Source organism: Sphaeramia orbicularis, chromosome 18 (genome assembly GCF_902148855.1).
Source record: "Sphaeramia orbicularis chromosome 18, fSphaOr1.1, whole genome shotgun sequence".
Classification (NCBI taxonomy): Eukaryota; Metazoa; Chordata; class Actinopteri; order Kurtiformes; family Apogonidae; genus Sphaeramia; species Sphaeramia orbicularis.
The window spans coordinates 17315420-17339565 of record NC_043974.1 but is presented as its reverse complement, the minus strand read 5'-3'; the positions used below and the strand labels follow the sequence as shown (position 1 = coordinate 17339565).

At 36.6% G+C, this 24146-nt stretch overlaps 2 protein-coding genes across 2 annotated transcripts in view; one reads left to right on the top strand and one right to left on the bottom strand.

The window, feature by feature from the left end:
* hacd4 (3-hydroxyacyl-CoA dehydratase 4) overlaps nucleotides 1-13736 on the top strand; it is a 28406-nt gene extending 14670 nt beyond the window's left edge. Inside the window, exons 5-7 of the mRNA XM_030162662.1 lie at nucleotides 219-325; nucleotides 5880-6011; nucleotides 13112-13736. Of these exons, the coding sequence (XP_030018522.1) occupies nucleotides 219-325; nucleotides 5880-6011; nucleotides 13112-13194 (322 nt within the window). The 3' untranslated portion in view covers nucleotides 13195-13736. The remainder of the gene's footprint in view (nucleotides 1-218; nucleotides 326-5879; nucleotides 6012-13111) is intronic.
* The window catches only part of focad (focadhesin), a 96985-nt gene continuing 86018 nt past the window's right edge, over nucleotides 13180-24146 (bottom strand). Inside the window, exons 38-44 of the mRNA XM_030162661.1 lie at nucleotides 23067-23327; nucleotides 22870-22959; nucleotides 20379-20556; nucleotides 18896-18993; nucleotides 16956-17207; nucleotides 15746-15821; nucleotides 13180-13485 (exon numbers count right to left, since the gene is read on the bottom strand). Coding sequence (XP_030018521.1) covers nucleotides 13412-13485; nucleotides 15746-15821; nucleotides 16956-17207; nucleotides 18896-18993; nucleotides 20379-20556; nucleotides 22870-22959; nucleotides 23067-23327 — 1029 coding nt within the window. The 3' untranslated portion in view covers nucleotides 13180-13411. The remainder of the gene's footprint in view (nucleotides 13486-15745; nucleotides 15822-16955; nucleotides 17208-18895; nucleotides 18994-20378; nucleotides 20557-22869; nucleotides 22960-23066; nucleotides 23328-24146) is intronic.

Below are 24146 nucleotides of genomic sequence, written 5' to 3'. Positions count from 1 at the left end.
TTGGATTTAGCGGTGCAAAAAGATCCTAATTCAGTTGAAAAAACCCAGACAACTTGCAAAAACATTTTTTTGTAACCCAGTGTAATTAAAGAACTATACATAAATGTGCAAATATATAGTTACATGTAAATAGGTTACAGGGTGGAAATGATGTCAGTATGAGCTTTTCCTTCTGTCTGTTCCACACTTAATGCTTTGATGTGGTGTTTTGGTAACAGGTACCCATATGAGGTGATGTGTGTGATGTCCAAACCCTCCCCGCTCATGTTGTGGTCCCGGTACACACTCTGGATCCCTTTATACGTGGTGACAGTGGTCATAGAAGGTGAATATTACCCCTCTACTTAACCCTTTCATGCATAGTGGTCACTACAGTGGACTGCGATTCTACAGCTGTTCTTTTGTATATTCTTGGATTTTGTTGTTTTACTTGTATATCAGCCAACACAGTGGACGCTAATCGGTCAAAACACAGTAATATCCCATCAGAGAGCGAACTTTAATTGATTGCCATTCCAACATTTATTTCAATATACAGTAGCTCCTTGTTTTGGATGATCCCTTATGGTCCAACTAAAGCAAAACTGAATTTAAAAGTAAAAATGTGGGTCATTTAGCAACACTAATCTGTCAAATTGTCTCTAAAATGTACCCAAAGAGAGATTTTAAATACTGTGTTTTGACTGTTATGCACCATCCCATACACTGTAATTCATAGCATTATTGTAACTTTCCTGTTCTTGATAAACCTGATCTGCAGTGGCATATTTGAGTGTAAATGAAATGCTAATTGTTATCAGACTGTAATTAGCCCGTTTTTTTTGTTTTCTTTTTGAAGTTGTTTTTTTTGTTGCATATTATCTGAGTGAGTAATAACTAGTATTATAGCATGTTAAAAATGTGAGAAAACATCTGATTAGCAGCATTTAAAAAATGTATTTCATAGTTTGTCAGTAAAAGCATGTTTCTTTGCTTCAAAATTAAACATATACAGGGTGGGGAAGCAAAATTTACAATATTTTGAGGCAGGGATTGAAAGACAGTGTATGACCAATTAGTTTATTGAAAGTCATGAGAATTTATTCGCCACAAGAAAATGTACATAATAGAAAATGTTTTTATTCTATGTGTCCTCCTTCTTTCTCAATAACTGCCTTCACACGCTTCCTGAAACTTGCGCAAGTGTTCCTCAAATATTCAGGTGACAATTTCTCCCATTCTTCTTTAATAGTATCTTCCAGACTTTCTCGTAATAGTTTTGCTCATAGTCATTTTCTTCTTTCCATTATAAACAGTCTTTATGGACACTCCAACTATTTTTGAAATCTCCTTTGGTGTGACGAGTGCATTCAGCAAATCACACACTCTTTGACGTTTGCTTTCCTGATTACTCATATGGGCAAAAGTTTCTGAAAAGGTATGGATAATAGTGTTAGGTATGATTATGACATCAATATATGTTTGGTTTCAAAACAATTGACGTTGTGCCTGCTGAGAAAAAACAACTAAATGTTCATTGTAAATTTTGCTTCCCCACCCTGTAGTGTCCGGCTCAGTCGATATTTTTGTAACTCCATGAAAAATAGGTTCATTAAAAAAATGTTAAATCACAGTTTTTATGCATAAAGAGGACTAAAAACACTCAGGAAAAAAAAAAAATCTTGAATAAGATTTTCATAATTCATGCATGAAAGGGTTAAAGCAGCATTAAACGCATGACGGGCTTCACTTACAATGTGTCAAAGCCTTGTGTAAAAGCAGGCAAATGAGAACAGGAAATGAGTTGGCAAAGCAGATATGAAGTGGAGACAGGAAGTGTGAGGAAAGAAAAACACAATGGACAGCAGACGTTTGATACAGAATACCAGTAACACAGAAAAACTGCACTCAAAAAGTTAGGTCTGGATTATATGACTGTTTATATCTGTAAACATCAAGTTGTACAAATGAATACATGTGGTTACTGCTTCAGTCACATCTACTGTAGTTGAACTGAGGGGGAATACAGCTGTACTAGTGGAGGTTTACTTAGTATTTCAACATAGTTTCCCCTTATTTACTGACTGAGCATGAGGGCCTGGCCAAGTGAAAGTGAACATCAGGGTCCATTTATTTTTTCTCTAAAAATATTTTTGATTACTCAGCATGAAAGACATATATCACTTGTTTCTAAAACTGTGTTTATTTAACCCCTTTAGCCCTATCAGCCCGCCCGTAGGCCGAAAAAATGATATTAATATTCATCTACTATAACAATATAATAAATCAGGACAATGAATGTTTTTTTCAACTTTTGCTCAAAGTTTAGACCCTAATGTTAATAAAAGTACATCAAAAGTGTATTTTAGTGCAAACTTTAATGTTCAAACATGATTTTTAATCTTTGTGGGGTGAAATATACGCTATTAAAAATCTCCGACACAAACAATTAATTTATGCATATCATCGTCAATCCAGCTGAAAAAAAAACAGGCGAGGATAAAAAAAATTCCAATTTTTCTTTTAGTTTGTTACAGTTTACTCTGGCACAGTAATAGATACAATATTTTAGACGATGGGAATAGATTGTGTGAGGTCTCTAAATGTCCATAGACACCAAGAACATCCATATGAACCTTATTATTGTGAAGTAATTGTTCATTTACTTTGGGTATGTCTGTTTAGGTGTTTTTACCCTGAAAATATGGTCAGGGTTTAACAGGTTAATTAACCCTTTCATGCATGAATTATGAGAACCTTAATCAAGATTTTTTTCCCTGAGTGTTTTCATTCCTCTTTAGGCATGAAAAAAACAATGTGATTGATTTTTTTTTTTTTTTGTAAATCAACCTGTTTTTCATGGAGTTACAAAAATGTCCACTCAGCTACACCATGAATTTTATTCTTGAAGCACAGAAACATGTATTTAAAACCCAATATCATAAAGTGATATGAAAACAGTGAAATGAAACCATGTTTAATGCTGCTAATCTGATGTTTTGTCACATTTTTAACATATTCTAATACTAGTTATTACTCACTTCATGGAGATAATATGCAAAAAATAAATATTAACAATTGATTTCCACTCAAGAACCAATTAAGAACAGCAAAGTTACAATAATGGTATGAATTGCAATTTATGAGATGACGCATAAGTGTCCACTGTGTTGGTTGATATGGAACTAAAACAACAAAACCCATGAATATACAAGAGAACAGCTGGAGAATAGCTGTCCACTGTAGTGACCACTATGCATGAAAGGGTTAATTTGCTGCCATGTAAATAGAATACAGCAGGGGCGTCAAACATGCGGCCCGGGGGCCAAATGCAGCCCGCCAAAGGTTCCAATCTGGCCCGTGGGATGAATTTGCAAAGTGTAAAAATTCCACAGATTCATTTTAGTTCAGGTTCCACATACAGACCAATATGATCTACAGTAAAATATCCTACAAAAAATAATGACTCCATATTTACCTCCGCCAAGGAGGTTATGTTTTTGCCAGGGTTTGTTTGTCTGTTTGTTTGTTTGTTTGTCTGTCCGTTAGTGTGCAACATAACTCAAAAAGTTATGGACAGATTTGGATGAAATTTTCAGGGTTTGTTGGAAATGGGATAAGGAAGAAATGATTAAATTTTGGTGGTGATCGGGGGTGGGGGGCACTGATCAGCCTTGGTGGAGGTCTGCGCTCTCCGAGTGCTTCTAGTTTCTTCTGGGTTTGATGTGAAAAAAAAATATTACATTATGTCTATATATAATGACAACTTTAGATTTTTGTCTTTGTTTTAGTGCAAAAAATAACTTTAAATTATTAAAATATTTACATTTACAAAATACGAAAATATTTACATTTACAAACTAGAAGCACTCGGAGAGCGCAGACCTCCGCCAAGGCTGATCAGTGGGCCCCCCCGTGGGCCCCCCCACCCCCGATCACCCCCAAAAGTTAATCATTTCTTCCTTATCCCATTTCCAACAAACCCTGAAAATTTCATCAAAATCTGTCCATAACTTTTTGAGTTATGTTGCACACTAACGGACAGACAAACAGACAGACAGACAGACAGACAGACAAACCCTGGCAAAAACATAACCTCCTTGGCGGAGGTAACTATCCTGTAACATGTTTGAGACCCCTGCTCTAAAGTAAAATAACAGCCTAATAACCTAGGAACAGTGACAACTCCATTTTTCTAGGTTCAACTGGACTAGTTTTGCTCTTATGAAGCAAAACTAGTCCAGTTGAACCTCGAAGAACAATGACCTGGACAAATGAGAAACTGAATGAGTAAATGTTCGTATTTTAGTTCAAAACTCCAAAGTTTCAACAATATTCTGCTTGTTACCAAGTGTTTGTGTAACATTGTGTGTGATGAACATGTATAAATGATAAGTTGAGGCTGAATATTGTTAAAACTGCACTTATTTTTCGTACAAATTTCCGTTTTTTCAGGTTATTCACATGGTTTTTGTTAAAGGGTAGTTTGTAAATGTAAATATTTTCATAATTTAATGTTTTTTATTGCACAAAAACAAAGAGAAAGAGTTGTCATTATTTATAGGTTATGTTGCTATTACTTTACTGGTCTGGCCCACTTCAGATCCAATTGGGCTGAACGTGGCCCCTGGAAGAAATGAGTTTACACCCCTGGAATACAGTGTAAATGAAGAACAGTAAAGGTTGTAAATGAGTGTATACACCATAAATTCAGAATGTAAATAGGAAAGTGTAAATAAATATATACTTGCGTCTAATCTTATATTTCATAATAATCAAATGATATAATAATTTTGAATGTTATTTATTATAAAAACAGCAGACAGATGTGTATTAAATATAGTAATGAATCATATGTGGCAAAAGACTGATAATTTTATCAGTATCTTAATAAAATCTTTGATTATTTTTATTATTCTGGTGCATCACACTGGACAAACATCTCACTCTGTTACCATGAATCAGCATCTTTTAAAACAAAAATAAAAATATCAGTTTCATTCATGGATATAATGTACTCTCATGTATTAAGAAAAGTGTGATATGCTAAATATTTGTACTTTCCTTGAGGAACAGCACTTTTTGGTATTTTCCCCAAACTTTGAATAACTGCTTATATTTTTCCTCACTCCGTTACTTTGTCAATGATGATAAATTGATATTTTTATTAAATATTTGGTTATCATTCCTTAATGGCATGTTAAAGTACTTGCTCAGACCTACAATTTGAGCTATTATGGTTGCTGCTAAATTAATTTTTAAAAACAGATATGGAAAAATTAGTATTGCTGCACAGTGCTTTCTCACTCAGTTACTCGCTTGGCCAGATCCTTAGTAACGACACAAAATATACTGTATCACCCATTTTACTCACTTTTTAATATTTCTTGGTTTATTTTGTGTTTTTTTATGAAGTACTTTGCATTGCCATCAGTGTTACTTGTACATTTTGATTTTAGTTTGGTATTATAAGCATTTCTGACTCTGCTTTTGTATGAGATGTAGTACACAGGACCCAGCTATTATAACATGTAACTTTACATTTATTTATTTATTTATTTATATTAATTGGGATGTCATGCACTGGATGGTATTTCTAAATGTTACTTTTTTAGTTTCAATATTTCTCCAAAACGAACTGTCTCTGAAGTGTCACGATGTCTACAGACCCACTACAGTTAATTCTCTGACTCTTTTCCCCATCAGATACCCCTTTTAACGTTTGTTTTCAGTTAGTGTTGATATTTTTTTTACCTTATGTTGTAATTCCATGTGTCAGTTCTAGTCATTTTAATTCTATTCCAGCTCCACAACCAGTGATTTAGGACAAGAATGCATTACATGACCTGATATGAGGAGTGTTTTTGTTCCATGTTATTGAAAAACTTTCTTTTCTCCAGGTTTCACAATTTATGAGGTGATGCTGTACCTGGGACCAGAAGTCCCGTGCCCGCCTTTGCAGGATTCAGCAGAGTTCATGGATACCCGTGACTCCGTGGACCTCATGCTATACCTGTCCCTTCTGGTTTTAGGTAAGACTTGTCACTACACAAAGGCCCATCTAGTGAAGAAAAGCATGGATTCAGCCATAAATGTTGTACAGGAAACATTTTTACACACAAAATAAAATGTCACCCTACTAAAGATGTGGCTAAAAATGGAAGATGTCACATGTTTTCATATTTCCATTCCACATTCCAAGAACTTATAGTGAAATATTGGGATATAGATTAAAAGTTACTGTTGAATAATTCATTAGTTTTAATATAGTTTGACCATTCTGGGATGATAGATTTGCTGCTGTGAACACAGTTTTCAACCAAACATTTTCTAAAGATTTTAAGTTCACTATTTTAGGTGTACTCCCAGAAAGTTTAGAGAGAAATAACCAAAAATACCTCTTGCAAACTGTACTAACGGCAGCCATTAAATGCATCACTATCAAGTGGTTGAAACCTGAACCTCCAACATATAACATTTGGATTGAGAAAGTGAAGGAAATCTATCAGATGGAGCAAGTTACATATGTAGGTAGAATTCAGGGAGAGCTATTTACAAAGAGATGGAGTCCCATGATTAAGCTTTTAATGAAATAAGCATTCAGAAGTGGTTGTATACATGTGTGTTATTTACAGGGTGGGGAAGCAAAATTTACAATATTTTGAGGCAGGGATTGAAAGACAGTGTATGACCAATTAGTTTATTGAAAGTCATGAGAATTTATTTGCCACAAGAAAATTTACATAATAGAAAATGTTTTTATTCTATGTGTCCTCCTTCTTTCTCAATAACTGCCTTCACACACTTCCTGAAACTTGCGCAAGTGTTCCTCAAATATTCGGGTGACAACTTCTCCCATTCTTCTTTAATAGTATCTTCCAGACTTTCTCGTAATAGTTTTGCTCATAGTCATTCTCTTCTTTCCATTATAAACAGTCTTTATGGACACTCCAACTATTTTTGAAATCTCCTTTGGTGTGACGAGTGCATTCAGCAAATCTCACACTCTTTGACGTTTGCTTTCCTGATTACTCATATGGGCAAAAGTTTCTGAAAAGGTATGGGTAATAGTGTTAGGTATGATTATGACATCAATATATGTTTGGTTTCAAAACAATTGACGTAGTGCCTGCTGAGAAAAAACAACTAAATGTTCACTGTAAATTTTGCTTCCCCACCCTGTATATATATGCATTTGTGTGTATGTATGTGTGTATATATATAATTTCTATTTATATTTATTCTATTTCTATTTTTTTGTCATTCATGTTTCATTCATGATTTATTGTAATCAGTATCTACTGTAGGTATAGATTTTGTTGTTTTTTTTCATATGTGCCATGGGAATGTGTGATTATATATGTCAGTATATGTAAAATGTCTTATATATTTGGATGAGCAAAACCAAATAAAAAATCAAGTTAAAAAAAAATATCTATCTATCTATCTATCTATCTATCTATCTATCTATCTATCTATCTATCTATCTATCTATCTATCTATCTATAGTTTTGCAGGTATAAGGAAAGTTATGTCGAGTATGTGAGAAATGCATGAACATGCAATGGAGCAAATTTCTGCCTTTCATATTTTACGAGTTGAACATGGCTCAACCTGTGCAACCAGATGAGTAAAACTGTTTGGACAAGGACAAGTCTCAACTCAGACTGCAGATCTTGTTGGAAAATGTCAGATTTGTGCCACAAATTACAGCCCTTTCTAATAAGCTACCACCATTAACTACTTATTAGTGTGCAAATTGCAGGGTGCTTGCTCTTTATACTAACAACAGCTCCAGACTTTTTAAAACTGCTGTCTTTTTTCCCCAAGACCTTGACTTTATGTACTTTTATATTTGTGTGCCTACTTTTTTGGTGGAGATTGTACCTGTTGTGTGTAGTAGAAAAGTCCATTTTAACCCTTTCATGCATGAATTATGAGAACCTTTGTCGAGATTTTTTTTTTTTTTTCTTTTTTATGGGCTCAGCTGGCTGACAGGCAGCTGTCTGTACCGATAAGGCAGCAGCCGACACCAACTGTACTCCCAGTCATCATTGCCCATTTTTCTGACACCTTTGCTTGTGTATCCTCTTTTATTTGGACATTTTACCAGGGAGATATTTTTTCTTGAGTGTTTTTATTCCTCTTTTGGCATGAAAAAAAAAAAAAAAAAATGTGATCGAGTTTTTTTTCATCTAGTTCCAAAAATGTCCACTCAGGTACACCATGCATTCAATTTTTGAAGCAAAGAAACATATATATTAAAACCCAATAGCAGAAAGTGATATGGAAACAATGAAATTAAAACATTTTTAATGCTGCTAATCTAATGTTTTCTCACATTTTAACATTCAAATACTAGTTATTATTCACTTCATGAAGATAATATGCAAAAAAAACAACTTTTTGTTTGAAAAAAAAACAAAAAACAACTTTAAATACAGTCTAACAATTAACAACTGATTTACCCTAAAACATGTCACTGCAGATCAGGTTTATCAAGAACATAAAGTAACAGTAATGGTATGAATGTCAGTGTACTATGGGATGGTGCACAAGCGTCCACTGTGTTGGCTGATATGAAACTAAAACAACAAAACCCATGAATATACAAGAGAACAGCTGTAAAATAACCGTCCACTGTAGTGACCACTATGCATGAAAGGGTTAATAAATATGTGTATGAATAAATGCATAATTCGCAGGAATGCTTTCAAAACATATGAAAATCACAAAAGTGTATGGATATCACACAAACAAGTCTCACTAGAATCACTCCAGTATCGACCAGTTAGTGAAATCATCCCTAGTTTTATTTTTTTTATATGCTTTCCTCATGTATTATCTTACTAGATTATGTGCCTTTGAGCATACTCTAAAATCAACTATGAGAGAAACTTTTTTTTCCATACTTTATTAAGACTTTCATACAAAATTTCAGACTTTTCAAGGTCTGGAAAACAGTGTATCAGAATTCAATACTTTTTAAGACTTTCAAGACCTGCACAAGCACCCTGGTACTGGTAGCATTTTGGCTGTTTATTAGTTATTACAAAGCATTTATTAGTAGTACTCTGCATGACTGCATTAAAAAAAAAAAAAAACTAAGCCTTTCATGAACAGTTTTGAATCAGTAACATCCTAATTATACTTTACTGACTGGATGGGAATGACATTGTGCTGTGCTTTAGTAATGCTCTTCAATGTGCTTCAATCCTCTTAATCCATAAAAGCCCAAATATCCACCATCTATCCACTATATCCACCTGCTGATCCACTAATCCTATCAATACATGTAAATAATTGGTGTAAAATACAGTTTGTCGTCTTTTCATGGTCATCAGATATGACCCATTTGGACGTTCAGAGGCACCGTAGTTACCGTGGAAGCACTGTCATCATCTACAACATTGATTCACCAGTAAAACCCATGGAGTTGGATCAATGACAGTGGATGGACACACTGGGTTTATGTTCAGTTAATGAGAGATTTTGCTGAAAAAGTCATTATTTCTTTAGTTTTTTTCTGTTTTGATATAATAACGTTGGACTTTACTCTGAGCTTTTACGAACATCTACAAGATCAGCCAATTAAACATAGGAAAATACATGACTTCCACTGGAAAAAATACAAAATCCAGAAGATAATAGGGATGTAACGATTACCGGTATAACGATCAACCGCGGCAAAATTACAGACAGTTAGTATTACTGTTTAAATTCTAATTATCATGATAACCATGTTTGATTACCACACTTTTAGGGGAAAAAACACCTATGTAAAGATCTGCTTTTAAGTCAGATATTTCAGTATAGTTTAAATTTATTACCATTTTAATTGTCTATACCTAATATTTGGAACCAATATTCACTTTTAAAGTCTTTGAAAAGGTTCGTTAAGCATCTTTGTGTTATTTATGCATAAAGTATATACATTTTTCAAATCGGATTTTATATATTTTTTTTGTGTTTTCTGGCCTTTTATGTTTTTATAGTAGGTTAAAGTGAAAAAATAATAGACAGATGAGATAGATGAAGTTGTGCTGAAAAAAAAGATCCCAAACATGGGTATAGTAAACATTTGTTTATATAGTATATAAAGGCAAAATCAAAAGGACTGAAAAACAGACAAAATAGGCCCAGACCACTAAGGGTTAATATTTGAATGTTTCTGCAACAGAAAGTACATTGTGACTATTATTTTATTATTTTTTTAAAAATACAACTTGGTTAAATTATTTCAGTGTGTATTAGTACTTTTTGAACATTTTGAGCACAATTTCAACAATACAGCGATAATAATAACCGTGATAATTTTGGTCACAATAACCATGATATGAAATTTTCATATCATTACACCCCTACTCACCAGTAAAACCCATGGAGCTGGATCAATGACAGTAAATGGAGATGCCGGTTTTATGTTCAATTAATGATAGACTTTACTAAAAAAGTAACTTTTTCTCCAGTTTTCTCTGTTTCTGATAGAATAACTCAATTTTAATCTGAGCTTTTATGAACATCTACACGAGCAATGAATTAAATGTAGGAAAAAAACCTGATTAGCACTTAAAAATACAAAATACGAGGTGGAATAAATGGACTGTTTACAGAGCTCAGAATGGTGGAAAGACTGGATAATGCGAATGTAATGAAATGTGTGTAATGTACCCAAGCAATGTTTTTGTTTTTTATTGTGTTGTTAAATATATGTGTAGAAAATGTCAATAAAAACTTAAGTGAAAAAAAAAAAAACAAAATACAAAATGCAGAAGATAATATTATAATAAATGGTGATAAATTACTTAAGAAAAGTTAGAGAGAAATTAATTTGGGAACTGCCACAAAAGTAGCAGTGGGTCTTTATAGAATAAAATATTAAAATTATCTAACCGTATCAGTGTTTAGAATGAAGTTCTGTGTATATATGAATGTATTTCATTGCAGAGGTGGGGCACTTCAGTTACAGTTTTATTAACTTTGGACTTGATTCAAGTCATTTTACAGTGAAACTGTACTGAGTCATGTTTGATTGAAGTCCTGAAGCAGCCTATAATCACAATATGACAGAAGGAAGAATGCAGTATACTATTAGAACACCCACCACTGTTTATTCGGAAAGTTTGTAATTGATGGATCAGCTTTTCGACGTTCATTGACTTGTCACGTTTGACCTGACTAATCTTGCTTGGCTTTTAGCAGCAACTTTACATTCCCACAACAGAATCCAAGAACTTGTTTGATACTGATAGGTTACAACTTGACTTATCCTGCCTTCACATGCTATGGGAATTATGCTAAATACTAGTTATTAACTGGAAAATTGGACATGAACCAAGGTTTGAATAGTTTTGGATTTTTCATTATAGTTTAGTTTTATTTAGTTTTGACTTTTTTCTCTAATTCAGTTCGTTTTAATTAGTTCTTAGAGCGGGTTTGCTAGTTTTTATTAGTTTTCGTTATTTTCTAAATGCTTAGTTTTAGTTTAGTTTCAGTTTTTTCGTAGTTTTTTTTTTTTTTTAATCTTTTTTCGCCATCATATTCAAATAAATCCCAGACAGGACTCTGCTGGTTTCTCCCAACTTTAGTCTCCGTGTTTCCAGGTAGAGTGGGGACCAGAAGACGACTCAAAACGACAAGTGATGAGAAGTGACGGACTGTTAAATATCATATGGTACCGCTAGCTGAAATTGCTTGAGGGAAATAAATCGATTTCATATCAATCCGACATTGACAAAAATGAAAACGAAGGGAATTTTATCCATAATTTTTATACATTTTAGTTAGTTTTGTAAGCACACAATCTAGTTTCAGTTAGTTATCGTTTTTTTCTTCTAATTATAGTTTTTATTTATTTCAGTTAACGAAAATGTTTTTACAATCCTAGTTTTCGTCAACGATAATAACCTTGACATGAACGCCCCCTCATGTCGTATTTTGCACTGGGGACCTGGGGGAAAAAAATTATGTAAGAGCTGCTGTGTTTTTCAACATGGTGGAGAGCAACAAGGGATTCATCGCATAAGATAAACCATGCTTTTATCAATGTTCTGTGGCTGTTAGCTGATGACTTTGCACATTTATAATATACACAATTTGCAGCAGCTGAATTAGCACATCTAAGACTGTTTTACCCAAGTAGCAGGTCACGATAAATTGTGAGTCGACCATTTTTTCATTTTGGTACAAAACAAAAGCACTTGAACACAATGCACTCCTAATTTCAAATTCACAAGTGGAAAAAATCATCTTCCCGATAGCACGTGAAGGCAGCATTAATCCTAATTCTGACGTGTTGCCGTGTCACTATAATAACTAGAAGCACTCAGAGAGCGCAGACCTCCGCCAAGGCAGATCAGTGCTCCGGATTTGGATGAAAATTTCAGGAAATGTTGATACTGGCACAAGGAACAAATGATTAAATTTTGGTGGTGATCGGGGGGTCGGGGGGCACTGATCTGCCTTGGCGGAGGTCTGCGCTCTACTAGTGCTTTTCTAGAAAAGACAGCGCAGACCTCCGCCAAGGCAGATCAGTGGGCCCCCACTCCCGATCACCACCAAAATTTAATCATTTGTTCCTTGTGCCAGTATCAACATTTCCTGAAATTTTCATCCAAATCAGTCCATAGCTTTTTGAGTTATCTTGCACACAGCCAGACAAACTGACAAACCAACGACAAAAACATAACCTCTTTGGCAGAGGTAATAATAATAACGGACTAGATGTATATAGTGCTTTTCTATGAACGCATACTCAAAACGTGCACAGTACATCCATTATTCATCCACTCTCACATCCTCCCTCTGGTGGTGGTAAACTACATCTGTATCCACAGCTGTCCTGGTGCAGACTGATGGAAGCATGGCTGCCAATTTGCGTCTACGCCCCCTCCGACCACCACCGAACATTCCTACACCAGTGTGAGTAGCAGCACTGGAGATAAGGAAGTGTCTTGCCCAAGGACACAATGCTCCCACAGTGGGATTTGAACCGCCAACCCTTCGGTTATTGGACGACCCACTCTACCATCTGAGCCATGGCCACCCCCATGACCATGACTGAATGTGACCACTAGAGGGAGTAATGAACCACTGACGTCCAGATACCAATTTATTGTGTTTTCTCTTTCAGGTGCGACTGTATCGCTGTGGCAGCTGGTCAAGGAGAGACGCTACCAAATGGACAAATGGAGCAACAAGTTGAAAAAAAAATGATGCTTTTATTGAAGAACACTTCCCCTAGAGTTTATTTTCTATACACAGATGACTTTACATTGCGTGTGAGTATCGTGACCTTTATGGAAATGACAGAACTGAGCAGCATTCGGTTTGTGAAGGAGTTCCGGTTTACACTCGGTGAAATAAAATGTCTGAACTTCGACTGTCTCCATGTTATTAAGGACAGTAGTGAGGATGTCGGAGCTCCTTCTAACTACCACCCATAGGCTCTGGTCCACACAGTTTTCTTCTTGAACTCGGCAGATGACTTCAGAGACAACAGAGCAGCTGAAACGACAACGAAGACTGTCAGAAAAACCACAATAATAAGAGGAGTCTACGTTGCTGCCAGTATACAGTGTCCTTGTGAACATATGGAGAAGGTATGTTTAAGGTACTGGGGGTTTTGAAGCTAATCTTTACATCATTTTACCAGAAGACAGGTATCTGTTTTAAATGCACTTGTGCAGTCCTGTTTACATTTAACTGTATATAATGTGTTTCCATTCCTAATTAAAAAAGATCTTTCCCCCACTGCATCCTGATTTACTTGTTGTAGAATGCGTATAGGCATTATTTGCTGGTAAGTACTTGATGTTTAGTATTTCTAGGTCTCAAGACCACTTTGTAAAGGACATCCATCTTGGATTTGACAGTATTTTTACTCTTGGACAAAACACTGAGACTTTATCACCCGATCCCTCGATGGGGAGGAAAGGGGTATTGTTTATGGTTCAGTTTGTTAACACTCTAGCAGCAAAACTATTGGTTGAATTCATACCAAATTGGGTTTATAAATTGCCAGTGACCCAGAACAGATCTCATTACATTTTGGGAAGAGTAGGTCAAAGTTCCAATTTTTTATGAATTTTTAAACTCTTTTTTTCCTATTTATTTGTAATAGATGAAATTTCAAATGTCTATAGCAGCAAAACTATCAGTCCAATTCATACCAAAATTGGTTAATAGATTGCCAGTGACCCAAAATAGATTTCATAACATGTTGGGAAAAATAGGTCAAAGTTAAATTTTTTTAAAGAATTTTAAACATCCCCCCTTACTTATAAAGGGTAAAATTTCACATGTCTATTAAAACATCAATTTTGTTTCAGTTTACTTCAAACTTGGCACATATATAGAGGTAATTGCTATGCTGACATCAGCACACGCATAGACATGATGACATCAGGTGGATCGATGCTAAAGTAAGATACAATACGTGCGAGGGGCGGGGCGGGGCTGGTTGTGCCTGGCTCCACTTGTTTCAACATTTGTCATGACCACACCTGTGCTATCATTGTTATTAATGTAAAAGCTCCTAAATACATGAGTTAAACTAGAATTTTGTCAATCTTTCACTATTAAAAATGTCTTAAACTGCATAAATGAATCTATAATATTTTAAGATGCTTTGATCTGGCTTTAATTAGTGTTTAGGAAGTATAAGAGTGAATGATGCCAGCTAACATTAGCATAATCTGTATCTTCACTCTTCAGAAATCTCTTCAAACTTCACCCAAAGATACAGTGAGTATTACATAAGAGCCACTAATGCACCATATAAGCAATGTTTAAAGGCCTCAGGTTCAGTTGGTTATCAGGTATTTGGCATCATGTGCAATTTACCCAATTTAATTACCATACTTTAAGGACTATAAGCCGCTACTTTTTTCTCGTTTTGAACCCTGCAGCTTATACAGCGATGCAGCTCGAGTGTAGATTTATACGGGCTAACGGGCTCCAGGGGGCGCTCTAGCAGGAAGTGTAAAAGTGTGACAGACAGGTGGAAGAGGTGATGCGGAGAGGAGAAGTTCTAATCTCAACTTTTAACAATCATTTTGCGTGTCATGCACAAACCCTCATCATGGAAAACACATGAAGAAATGCATATTTTGCAGCTTTTAAGTTAAAAGCAATTGATGTGTCTGTAAAGAAGGAAAAAGAGCTGCAGCACAGAAGTGCCATTGAGCAACAATGGAGGAGAGACGTAGAAGGTGTGTGATGGAGCCTTTGAGGCTGTTCAACTCCAACACTGAAGAAGACGACTGCAGTGGTTTAATGAGCAGAAGGAAGATGAAGATAGTGATCAATGACTTTTCTGGGTTTTTGAACCTGCCGTGTTCCTGCTGTTTTACTGCTGTGTTACAGGCACTGTTTGGAAAAAAAACAGTTAAGGTATGGAAATAAATATTTAAATAATCTTTCTGTTTACCATCTTTCTGTGTAAATATCTCATGTCACAACGTGGACACCTGCAGCTTATAGTCAGGTACGACTTAAAGTCAGCCGCAGCTTATAGTCAGGTGCAGTTTATAGCCCGGAAAGTACGGTACATACACTGAGGGATATAATGGAGTTTGTTAGAGACTGAGGGGAAGGGACGGTTATAAAGTCCTTGTTATGCCTTCTACAGTTTCTACACCAGGCCTCCTGTTGTAACTCAAGTATTTGTTAGGTTTTTAGTGAATTCATTGACTGTGTGTAGTTGTACACTTCAGGTTTGTCTATAACTGCTCAGTGTCGTATCTGCAGTGTTTGTGTTTTTCACCTTTGGCTGTGCTGATAGTTGTGTCCGACAGGCTGTGTTCAGGACCCTCTGTGATACTGAGAAGCCAGTCTATGAACTGAAACACAAACAATTACACATTGTCGTCATCTATTTCAACACTAATGCCACAGTATCAGTCTGGGAAATCTGTGACCCTGCCTGGATCAGGGCTGTGATAGAATGATACGGATCAAATGACAGAATAACACTATTTCATGCATGTGATTTCAGATCACATGCTCTATAACAGCATTTGTCTTTTGGACTATGCTTTACATTTGACCACATGGCACATTTGTCTTAAGTTAATTTTCACTTAAATTTTGTTTATTTAAAGTAAAACTGAGCTTGGACCTATGACAGCAGCATGAAAAGACTGCACTTTGCTAATAATGCTACAGCCACTCCAACACCACTAATCTCTTTTCCCATCTACACAAGAATTAGGCCAAACCATACGCATGGCATCACATTTCAGCCATAGACTTATTTTGCCTGGACTTCTTACCTTTTATATTTTGCTACATGCTGAACAGAAAATTTAGATAAACCTAAAAGGTAAGAAATGTATATGGATACACAAGGAATGGATGATAATGTGAATATCAATTAAGTGCAAGTTAAAATTAAAGTTGTCCTCTGAAGAGAGGTGGTGGTGGTAGGTTAAAAAAAAGTTTATTTATAACATAACTGGTTAAATCCTTTCAAATTGTATTCCTACAGGCCAATATGGAGTCATATGGAATGTGTAGATTATTCTACACTACAAACAAAAAATTAAGGATGTTTTTTTTTTTTTTGGTCATTTTTGCCATTTGTAAATAAAACTATGACTGGTCATTAAAAAAATGTTTCAATTCAATTCACACACAAAAAAGTAAAAAGCGCTCTGCAAGAATCCCAACTGAAAAAAATAGCCCAAAAATTAAAAAATATCCTTAACTTTTTGTTTGTAGTGTATGTTGTGGTTCATAAAATGATCTTGTAATTTTCTTGGAACTTTACAAAATTAAATGTCAAAAAAAAATGTAAGAGAAAAATAATAAAACGATAAAGTAGCTTTTATAGATGATGACTCAATGCAGGAAGAGATGGGTGTTCCATTATGGTCATTTCACAAACTCAAAATGTGCAATATTGTGATCTGCACCAAGACAGGATATTCTGTCTGTACGTCACACAGTCCTAGTCTGGGATCACTGACACTAACCTTATGTGACTGACTGCTCCACGGCTCTTTCTCCAGCAGCAGGCTCAGACTGTGGGACAATCCCAGCAGGCATTGCGGCAGGGCGTGCTCTGTGAGCAACTCCTCGCCGTACAGAGCGTGTTGCACAGCTGGAGGCTTGGAGTCCAATTGCCACGGGAACCACTGGGCCCTGATACCGAAGAGCAGCGGCATGAAGTGTTCTCCCCAGGAAATGACAGCGGCAGCAAAAACCTGGAACAGGAAGTCAGTGGCCTGCAGGAAATACAGGGTTAGGGTCAGTTAAGGTCAGCTCTAATTGGTCAGTATACAAACCGATACCATTTTCACTGCTGGCCACATTACAGGTCAGTATTCAGAACAACACACGCTGTTTTTTATTGTGTTTTATGGGTATTCTAATTGTATTTTATTTGTACTGTTTTATTCGTTTTTCGCAATGTAAAGTTGCTACTTTACAGTGTTACATGTACTCCATGTGTCTCCCCCTACCTCCCCCCTCTCCCCAGTCTCTCTATATCTCTATCGCTCTCTCTTTTCTCCTCCTTTACTCTCCCTCTTTAACCCCAACTGGCCAAGGCAGATGGCCATCCTTCAGGAGTCAGGGTCTGCTCGAGGTTTCTGCTGTTAAAGGGAGGTTTTTCCTCACCACTGTCACCAGTCACAAGTGTTTGCTCCTGGAGGATTCTGTTGGGTTTCTGTAAATTTGATGTGATTTTGATTTGATTTGATAAAGCACTTTGTGACTGTCTGTGAAAAGTGCTCTATAAATAAAATTTACTTACTTACTTATTATTATTAAGGAGCATTTATAATACAGTCATTTATAGTCTTAATTGAGGAATTTAAACATACTAAAAATATGTGCTTTAAACCATTTGTTCAGGGGCCACTTATAGCCCAATATGATCCCAAGTGGGCTGGACCAGAAAATAACATAACCTATAAATAACGACGCCAAAGTTTTCTCTGTTTTAGAATGAAAAAAGTTAAATTACATTATGAGACTAGAAAAGCACTCTGAGAGCGCAGACCTCCGCCAAGGCAGATCACCCCCAATCACCACCAAAATGTAATCATTTGTTCCTTGTGCCAGTATCAACATTTCTTTAAAATGTAATAATATCCTTCCATAACTTTTTGAGTTATCTTGCTAACAGACAAAACACACAAACAAACCCCGATGAAAACATAACTTCCTTGGTGGATGTAAATATTTACATGTACAAACTATCCTTTAAAAATGTCTTAAGATTTAAGAAAAATTTGGAATTTTAGTTCTGCCTCAGTTTATCATTTATCCATGTCTTTTACAGTTTACAAATTTACATCTATAAAGGCACAAAAGCATTTAGTAACAGGGATAATACTAGAAGCACTTGGAGAGCGCAGACCTCCACCAAGGCAGATCAGTCCCCCCCCCCGATCACCACCAAAATTTAATCATTTGTTCCTTGTGCAAGTATCAACATTTCCTGAAAATTTCATCCAAATCCATCCATAACTTTTTGAGTTATCTTGCACACAGACAGACAGACAGACAAACCAACGCCAGCAAAAACATAACCTCCTTGGCGGAGGTAATTAATGTCTTAATTTCTTCTAAATTTTGCATTTAACAAATTCATCCCATGGTCCAGACTGGACCCTTTGGCTGGCCCCATGTTTGACACCCCTGATCTAAGCCATAATGAACCTAAATTTGATTAGGTATGTGATGATTATAGTTTTTTATTTTTCTAATGCTTTCTTGCCTGAACAAAGAATTGAAAAAGTGTTGATGACTTTCAAAAATCAGTGAGTAGTGACTGATTTTAGACTGAGGTCCAAAGTGCTGAAGGGCTTCTACAACCCCACAGGTACTGGACATGCTGAAACACATATGTGAACATCTGACAACACTGCATCAGGTCTGGGAATACCAGCCTGACACAGTCCCGTACCAGTTTGGCTTCTCCACATGTGACAGCAGATGCACCGTAGGCAACGTTCCGAACATGTCCCATCAGCTCCAGGAGCCACTCCAGTCGTTTGGACACGCCTGAGACAAAGGAGACGAACCTCAGCGTTTACACTCACTCAAAAGACAGTGCATACTTTTTGTATGAAGGATTAAATGACTGTCTGCGATAAAACCAGTATGTGAACTGTGTTAATCTGGTGCCCACTAGTGGTTGTAACAGTCACAGTGGCAGATATACTAAAAATTTCTAGTAATTGATAAGGATAATAACTTAATAATAAAAAAAATATATGGTGAGTTGATAGAGACAATCCCAAATCATAAAAGACATGACAAACTGAAGCTGAAACTGAAGCACTGTGGTACTGTTTATGTTTCAAATGTTCATTGTGGTCAGTTTCAGATGCTGCAGCTCTTTCATAATTCATAGTTTGAGTTATTGTTTGTTCAGTATTAATTGTCAGCCTTGTAAATCCAAGCTGGACTGACTGTACGGGGGGGGGGGGGCTGAAAAGTTCATGACTAAGAAGGAGTTATTCCAGCAATGAAACTTGGCATACATTAAATTCAGCCTTTCCTGACACTAACTGCATTGTTTCCTTCCAGATAAACCCACATTGGATAAATAATTTAGGACTTTGAAAAGTGGTACTACAGACATTTCATGAAAATGCTTGCTTTTCACCCCTCCCTCATTCTCCCTACCCCTCTTGAATTCAGCTTCCCAGTTTTGTACAGTTAATAAAGCTGGAACATCATCCCCTAATAGCAACCATGTCAGCATGAATGTCCTGGGGGGCTAACCCCTTTTTCTGCAGCCATTTGATCAGACCATGGTGCCACGGATGGTTCACCAAATGTCTCTGGTACTACTTTTCAAAGTCCTAAATTATTTATCCACTGTGGGTTTATCTGGAAGGAAACCATGCAGTTAGTATCAGGAGAGGTTGAATTTAATGTATGCCAAGTTTCATTGCTGTGGAAAAACTCCTTCTTAGTCAGGCTATGAACTTTTCAGCCCCCCCTCGTACATATCCTGACCAAGGAAAATAAAATTCTCCCTTTGTGCAGTAATCTACACCTGGTTTTTCTGCCTCCGTCCATAATAATATACATTATATAGCCTAAATGTTGTCTAAAATTAACATTTATTTGCAACATAGTATAGCAAACTATTACATGATCAAAAACAAATTAATTTTAGCCCAAAAAAAAGGCTAATTTTGAATGTCTGGGGTCGCCAAAAATTTGTGATGTTAAAATAGGGTCACGAGCCAAAAAAGGTTGGGAACCACTGCGCTAATGAGATCAGTGGTATTTGTACACTCAAATGAATGTTGTAGAATACTGGTTTGCTGTTTAGTATTCATAAGTAACTAAGTACACACCGATTCTTTTACCATACTATATGTTGTGAATGCAGCAGAATGAATGAAGTTCTTAGTTTTCGGTCCGTTTTCTACCTGTGTTGGAGCTGGCAGCGAGTCGGCATTGGTAAAACGTTTGCAGGAGCAGCCAGCCGATTCTTCGACTGGGCCAACCGCGAAGCACGCCGGCAATGACATCGTTGAGCCCGAGGAGGGGAACTCTGCCTTGGGAGGTCAGGAAAGCCAGGATGAAGCAGCTCTTTTCCATCTGAGTCTAAAAAAAACAGCGAATTTAATTATTTCATATCTTCATCGTTACACATTTCAGCATTGACAATGCAAACACCTTTAGCTGCTCTGCATTCTGATGGTTTACAGGTTTATTTACTTGAAATACAACTAAAGGATTAGAGCTGCACACACATCGTCTGAGTGTCGTCATCGCGATGTACGTGTACGCAATAGTCACATCGCAGGTCCTGCAATGTAGGAGGCAAGGTTATTATCGTTAACGAAAACGAACGAAATGACGAAAACTAAAATTGAAAAAACATTTTTGTTAACTGAAATAAATAAAAACTCTAATTAAAAGAAAAAAACGATAACTAACTGAAACTGTATTGTGAGCTTACAAAACTAACTAAAACGTATAAAAATTATGGATACAATTCCCTTCGTTTTCGTCTTTGTCAATGTCGGATTGATATGAAATTAATTTATTTCACTTCAGCAGTTTGAGCTGGTGACACCATACAACACTTCCCAGTCTGTCATGTCTGGTCACTGGTGGTTTCCAGTCGTCTTCTGGTCCCCACTCTACCTGGAACATACAGACTAAAGCTGGGACACAGCAGCACAGTCCTGTCTGGGGTTTACTGTAGTGATACATGGGTCGGGTTTTTTTTTTTTTTTTTTTGGCGTACCGTGTGTGTGCGCGTGAGTGACAGACAGAGCTGAGCTAAAGGACAGTCAGTGTTGAACTAGCATCCAGGTTAAAACTGGAGAGTTTATCACCATGAAAAGGCCTTCCAAGCCCTGAACTGCACAGTTTAGAAGAGGAGAAAAGAGGAGGATGAAAACTAATCCAATTACAGAGGTATGGAACCTGTTAGAATGTTAAAAAACGTTTGATGTTACTAGCTACAGCTAGCTGAACTGAACTGAAGCAAAGTTGGCTAATAATGGAACTGCAGATGATTAAGAGATGAGAGATCTGCTTAGGTGTGGTTGACTGATGAGGAACTGGGTTATATATGTTTATAAGTGGTTTATATATGTTTCTATCTGCTTTAACTGCTGGTTAGCTGGTTTATAATATGTTCCTATCTGCTTTAACTGCTGGTTAGCTGGTTTATATATGTTTCTATCTGCTTGAACTGCTGGTTAGCTGGTTTATATATGTTTCTATCTGCTTTAACTGCTGGTTAGCTGGTTTATAATATGTTCCTATCTGCTTTAACTGCTGGTTAGCTGGTTTATATACTGTATGTTTCTATCTGCTTTAACTGCTGGTTAGCTGGTTTATATATGTTTCTATCTGCTTTAACTGCTGGCTGCTTTGTGCATCTCCTCTCATGCTTTGCACATCTTCGCATTGTTTCACGTAAGTGACGTTGTGTATGGATTGCACCCCACCTCAACCTGCTATAGGGAATTTATACATTGTACGGTACATTGTGTCTCTGCTCAGTCCATGAGCCGCCCTAACCCGACCCCCAAATAAAGTGTCCAGGGTAACACATATCCACGCCTCACTAATTTCTTTGAATAGGATGATGAGGAAGATAAAATATATGAAATAACTAAAACTAATACTAAAACTAAACTAAACTAAACTAAAACTAAGCATTCAGAAAAAAACGATAACGAATAAAAACTAACAAACCTGCTCTAAAAACTAATTAAAACTAACTGAATAAGAGAAAAAAAAGTCAAAACTAATTAAAACTAAACTATAATTAAAAATCCAAAACTATTATAACCTTGGTAGGAGGCAAATGAACTCATCTCATTTCAAAGGTACCTGACACACACTGCGCAGCGATCCACCACTCACAATCGTTCTTAATCAGTTTGCCGAAGCAGACCACGCCCCTACTCATGGAGTGAGTCGCTGGTAACAACATTGAGGAATGAGCAACGAACAAAAGAAAATCACTGAAAAGAAGGACTTGGTGCCAAAAACAAAAGCAATGTCAGTTATCTGGAAGTATTTTAGCTACAAGAAGGATGATACTGAAACACGGGTTCTGTGTCGACAGTGCGTTGCAATTGTTGCCACGACTAATACTTACGGACACAAAGTTAAGATGGCTGGTCTTTGCTCTCCAGTCAGTGTCCTACTATATGTGTTTTTCGCAGTTATTCTCTGTCAATGTCTTGCAGATTATGTGTACAGCGTCAAGGACTTAATTGAGATCGGATTACAGTGCAACCTCAAATTCGTTGTAACTTGTTTTACAATGACAAATAAATAAACTCAATTCAACTTTATTTTTGGCACTGAAAATGACAATTCTAATCTCCTTTACAGCCCATAAAAACCAATCATTTACATGTATGGAACACTCTGTAGCTGATACTGTACCTCTGTGACTCGAGAAATTCTGTCGATCTCTGTGTCGGACATCTCAGACAGACATTTGGAGGTTCCCACGTACAACTCCACTTCAGCATCCTGAAACAAATCAGCAAAAGCCGTTCTATTCACTGTTTCTACTAAAGCCAACATGGTATTGTTGGGTTTGAGTTCATGTTTAGACCCTCGCTGTGCAGTGGTTTTACCTGGACTTGGTTCGGCAACAGGTTGAAGATCTTCTCGGTGGTGGAGCAGAGGATGGTCCAGCAGTTGTTGGGAGGGTTTGGGAGAGCCATGGCCTGAGCGAGGCCCTGCAGGATGGAGCGGCACAGGGACAGACGCTGGGGTCGAAGGTCGTCCTGGAACTGCTGCAGACCCAGACTCTCCACATAGACCTGGAGTTTGTCCTCTGCAACATGTTTCATCCATGAGCCCAGGGTCTCATACAGGTGGGCCCGGGTCTGGTACTGCAGGAAAACCATTCAATCTGTAACAACTGACTTATTTTGATTGGACTGTTCTACACTAAATCCTTTTTTTGAGTCATTTTAGGCTTTTTTTTATATTAACCCACAAAGACCTAGTGCTACTTTTGTGGCAGTTCCCAAATGATTTTTTTTTTCTCTCTATTTAACCTTTCTTATGCAATTGATCACTATTCATATTTGTGTTTTTTTTTGTGAAAATCTGTTTTTTTCCTATATTTCATTTACTGACCATGTAGATGTTCACAAAAGCTCAGATTACAGTTGAGGGTTATATCGAAAACAGAGAAAACTCAAGAAAAAGTGACTTTTTTTAGCAAAATATATCAGTAACTGAATATAAAAACAAGTTTTCCATTCTCTGTCATTGATCCAACTCCATGGGTTTTACTGGTGAATCAATGTTGTAGAAGATGACGGTGTTTCCATGGTAACTATGGAGCCTCTTAACATCCACATGGGTCATATCTGATAACCATGAAAAGATGACAAACTGCAATTTACATCAATTATTTACATGTATTGATAGGATTAGTAGCTCAACAGGTATTAAACAGTTTAGATCAGTAAATGCTTTTGGTCCGCTTATGGGTCAACTCTGTAAATCATATCAGCACCGGGCAATAAGTCCTAAAGGTTCAGGTTCCCAGAAATGGATTAATACTAGTCCAGCACAAAACTTTTTCTCATTAGCGACCTTTATTGAGTTTGTCTTTTCCTCTCAGACTCCAACCAAGTGATGTCAGTCAATTTGACCCTAACACACAACGTGAATTATACTTATGCTGAAACCTGTAACGA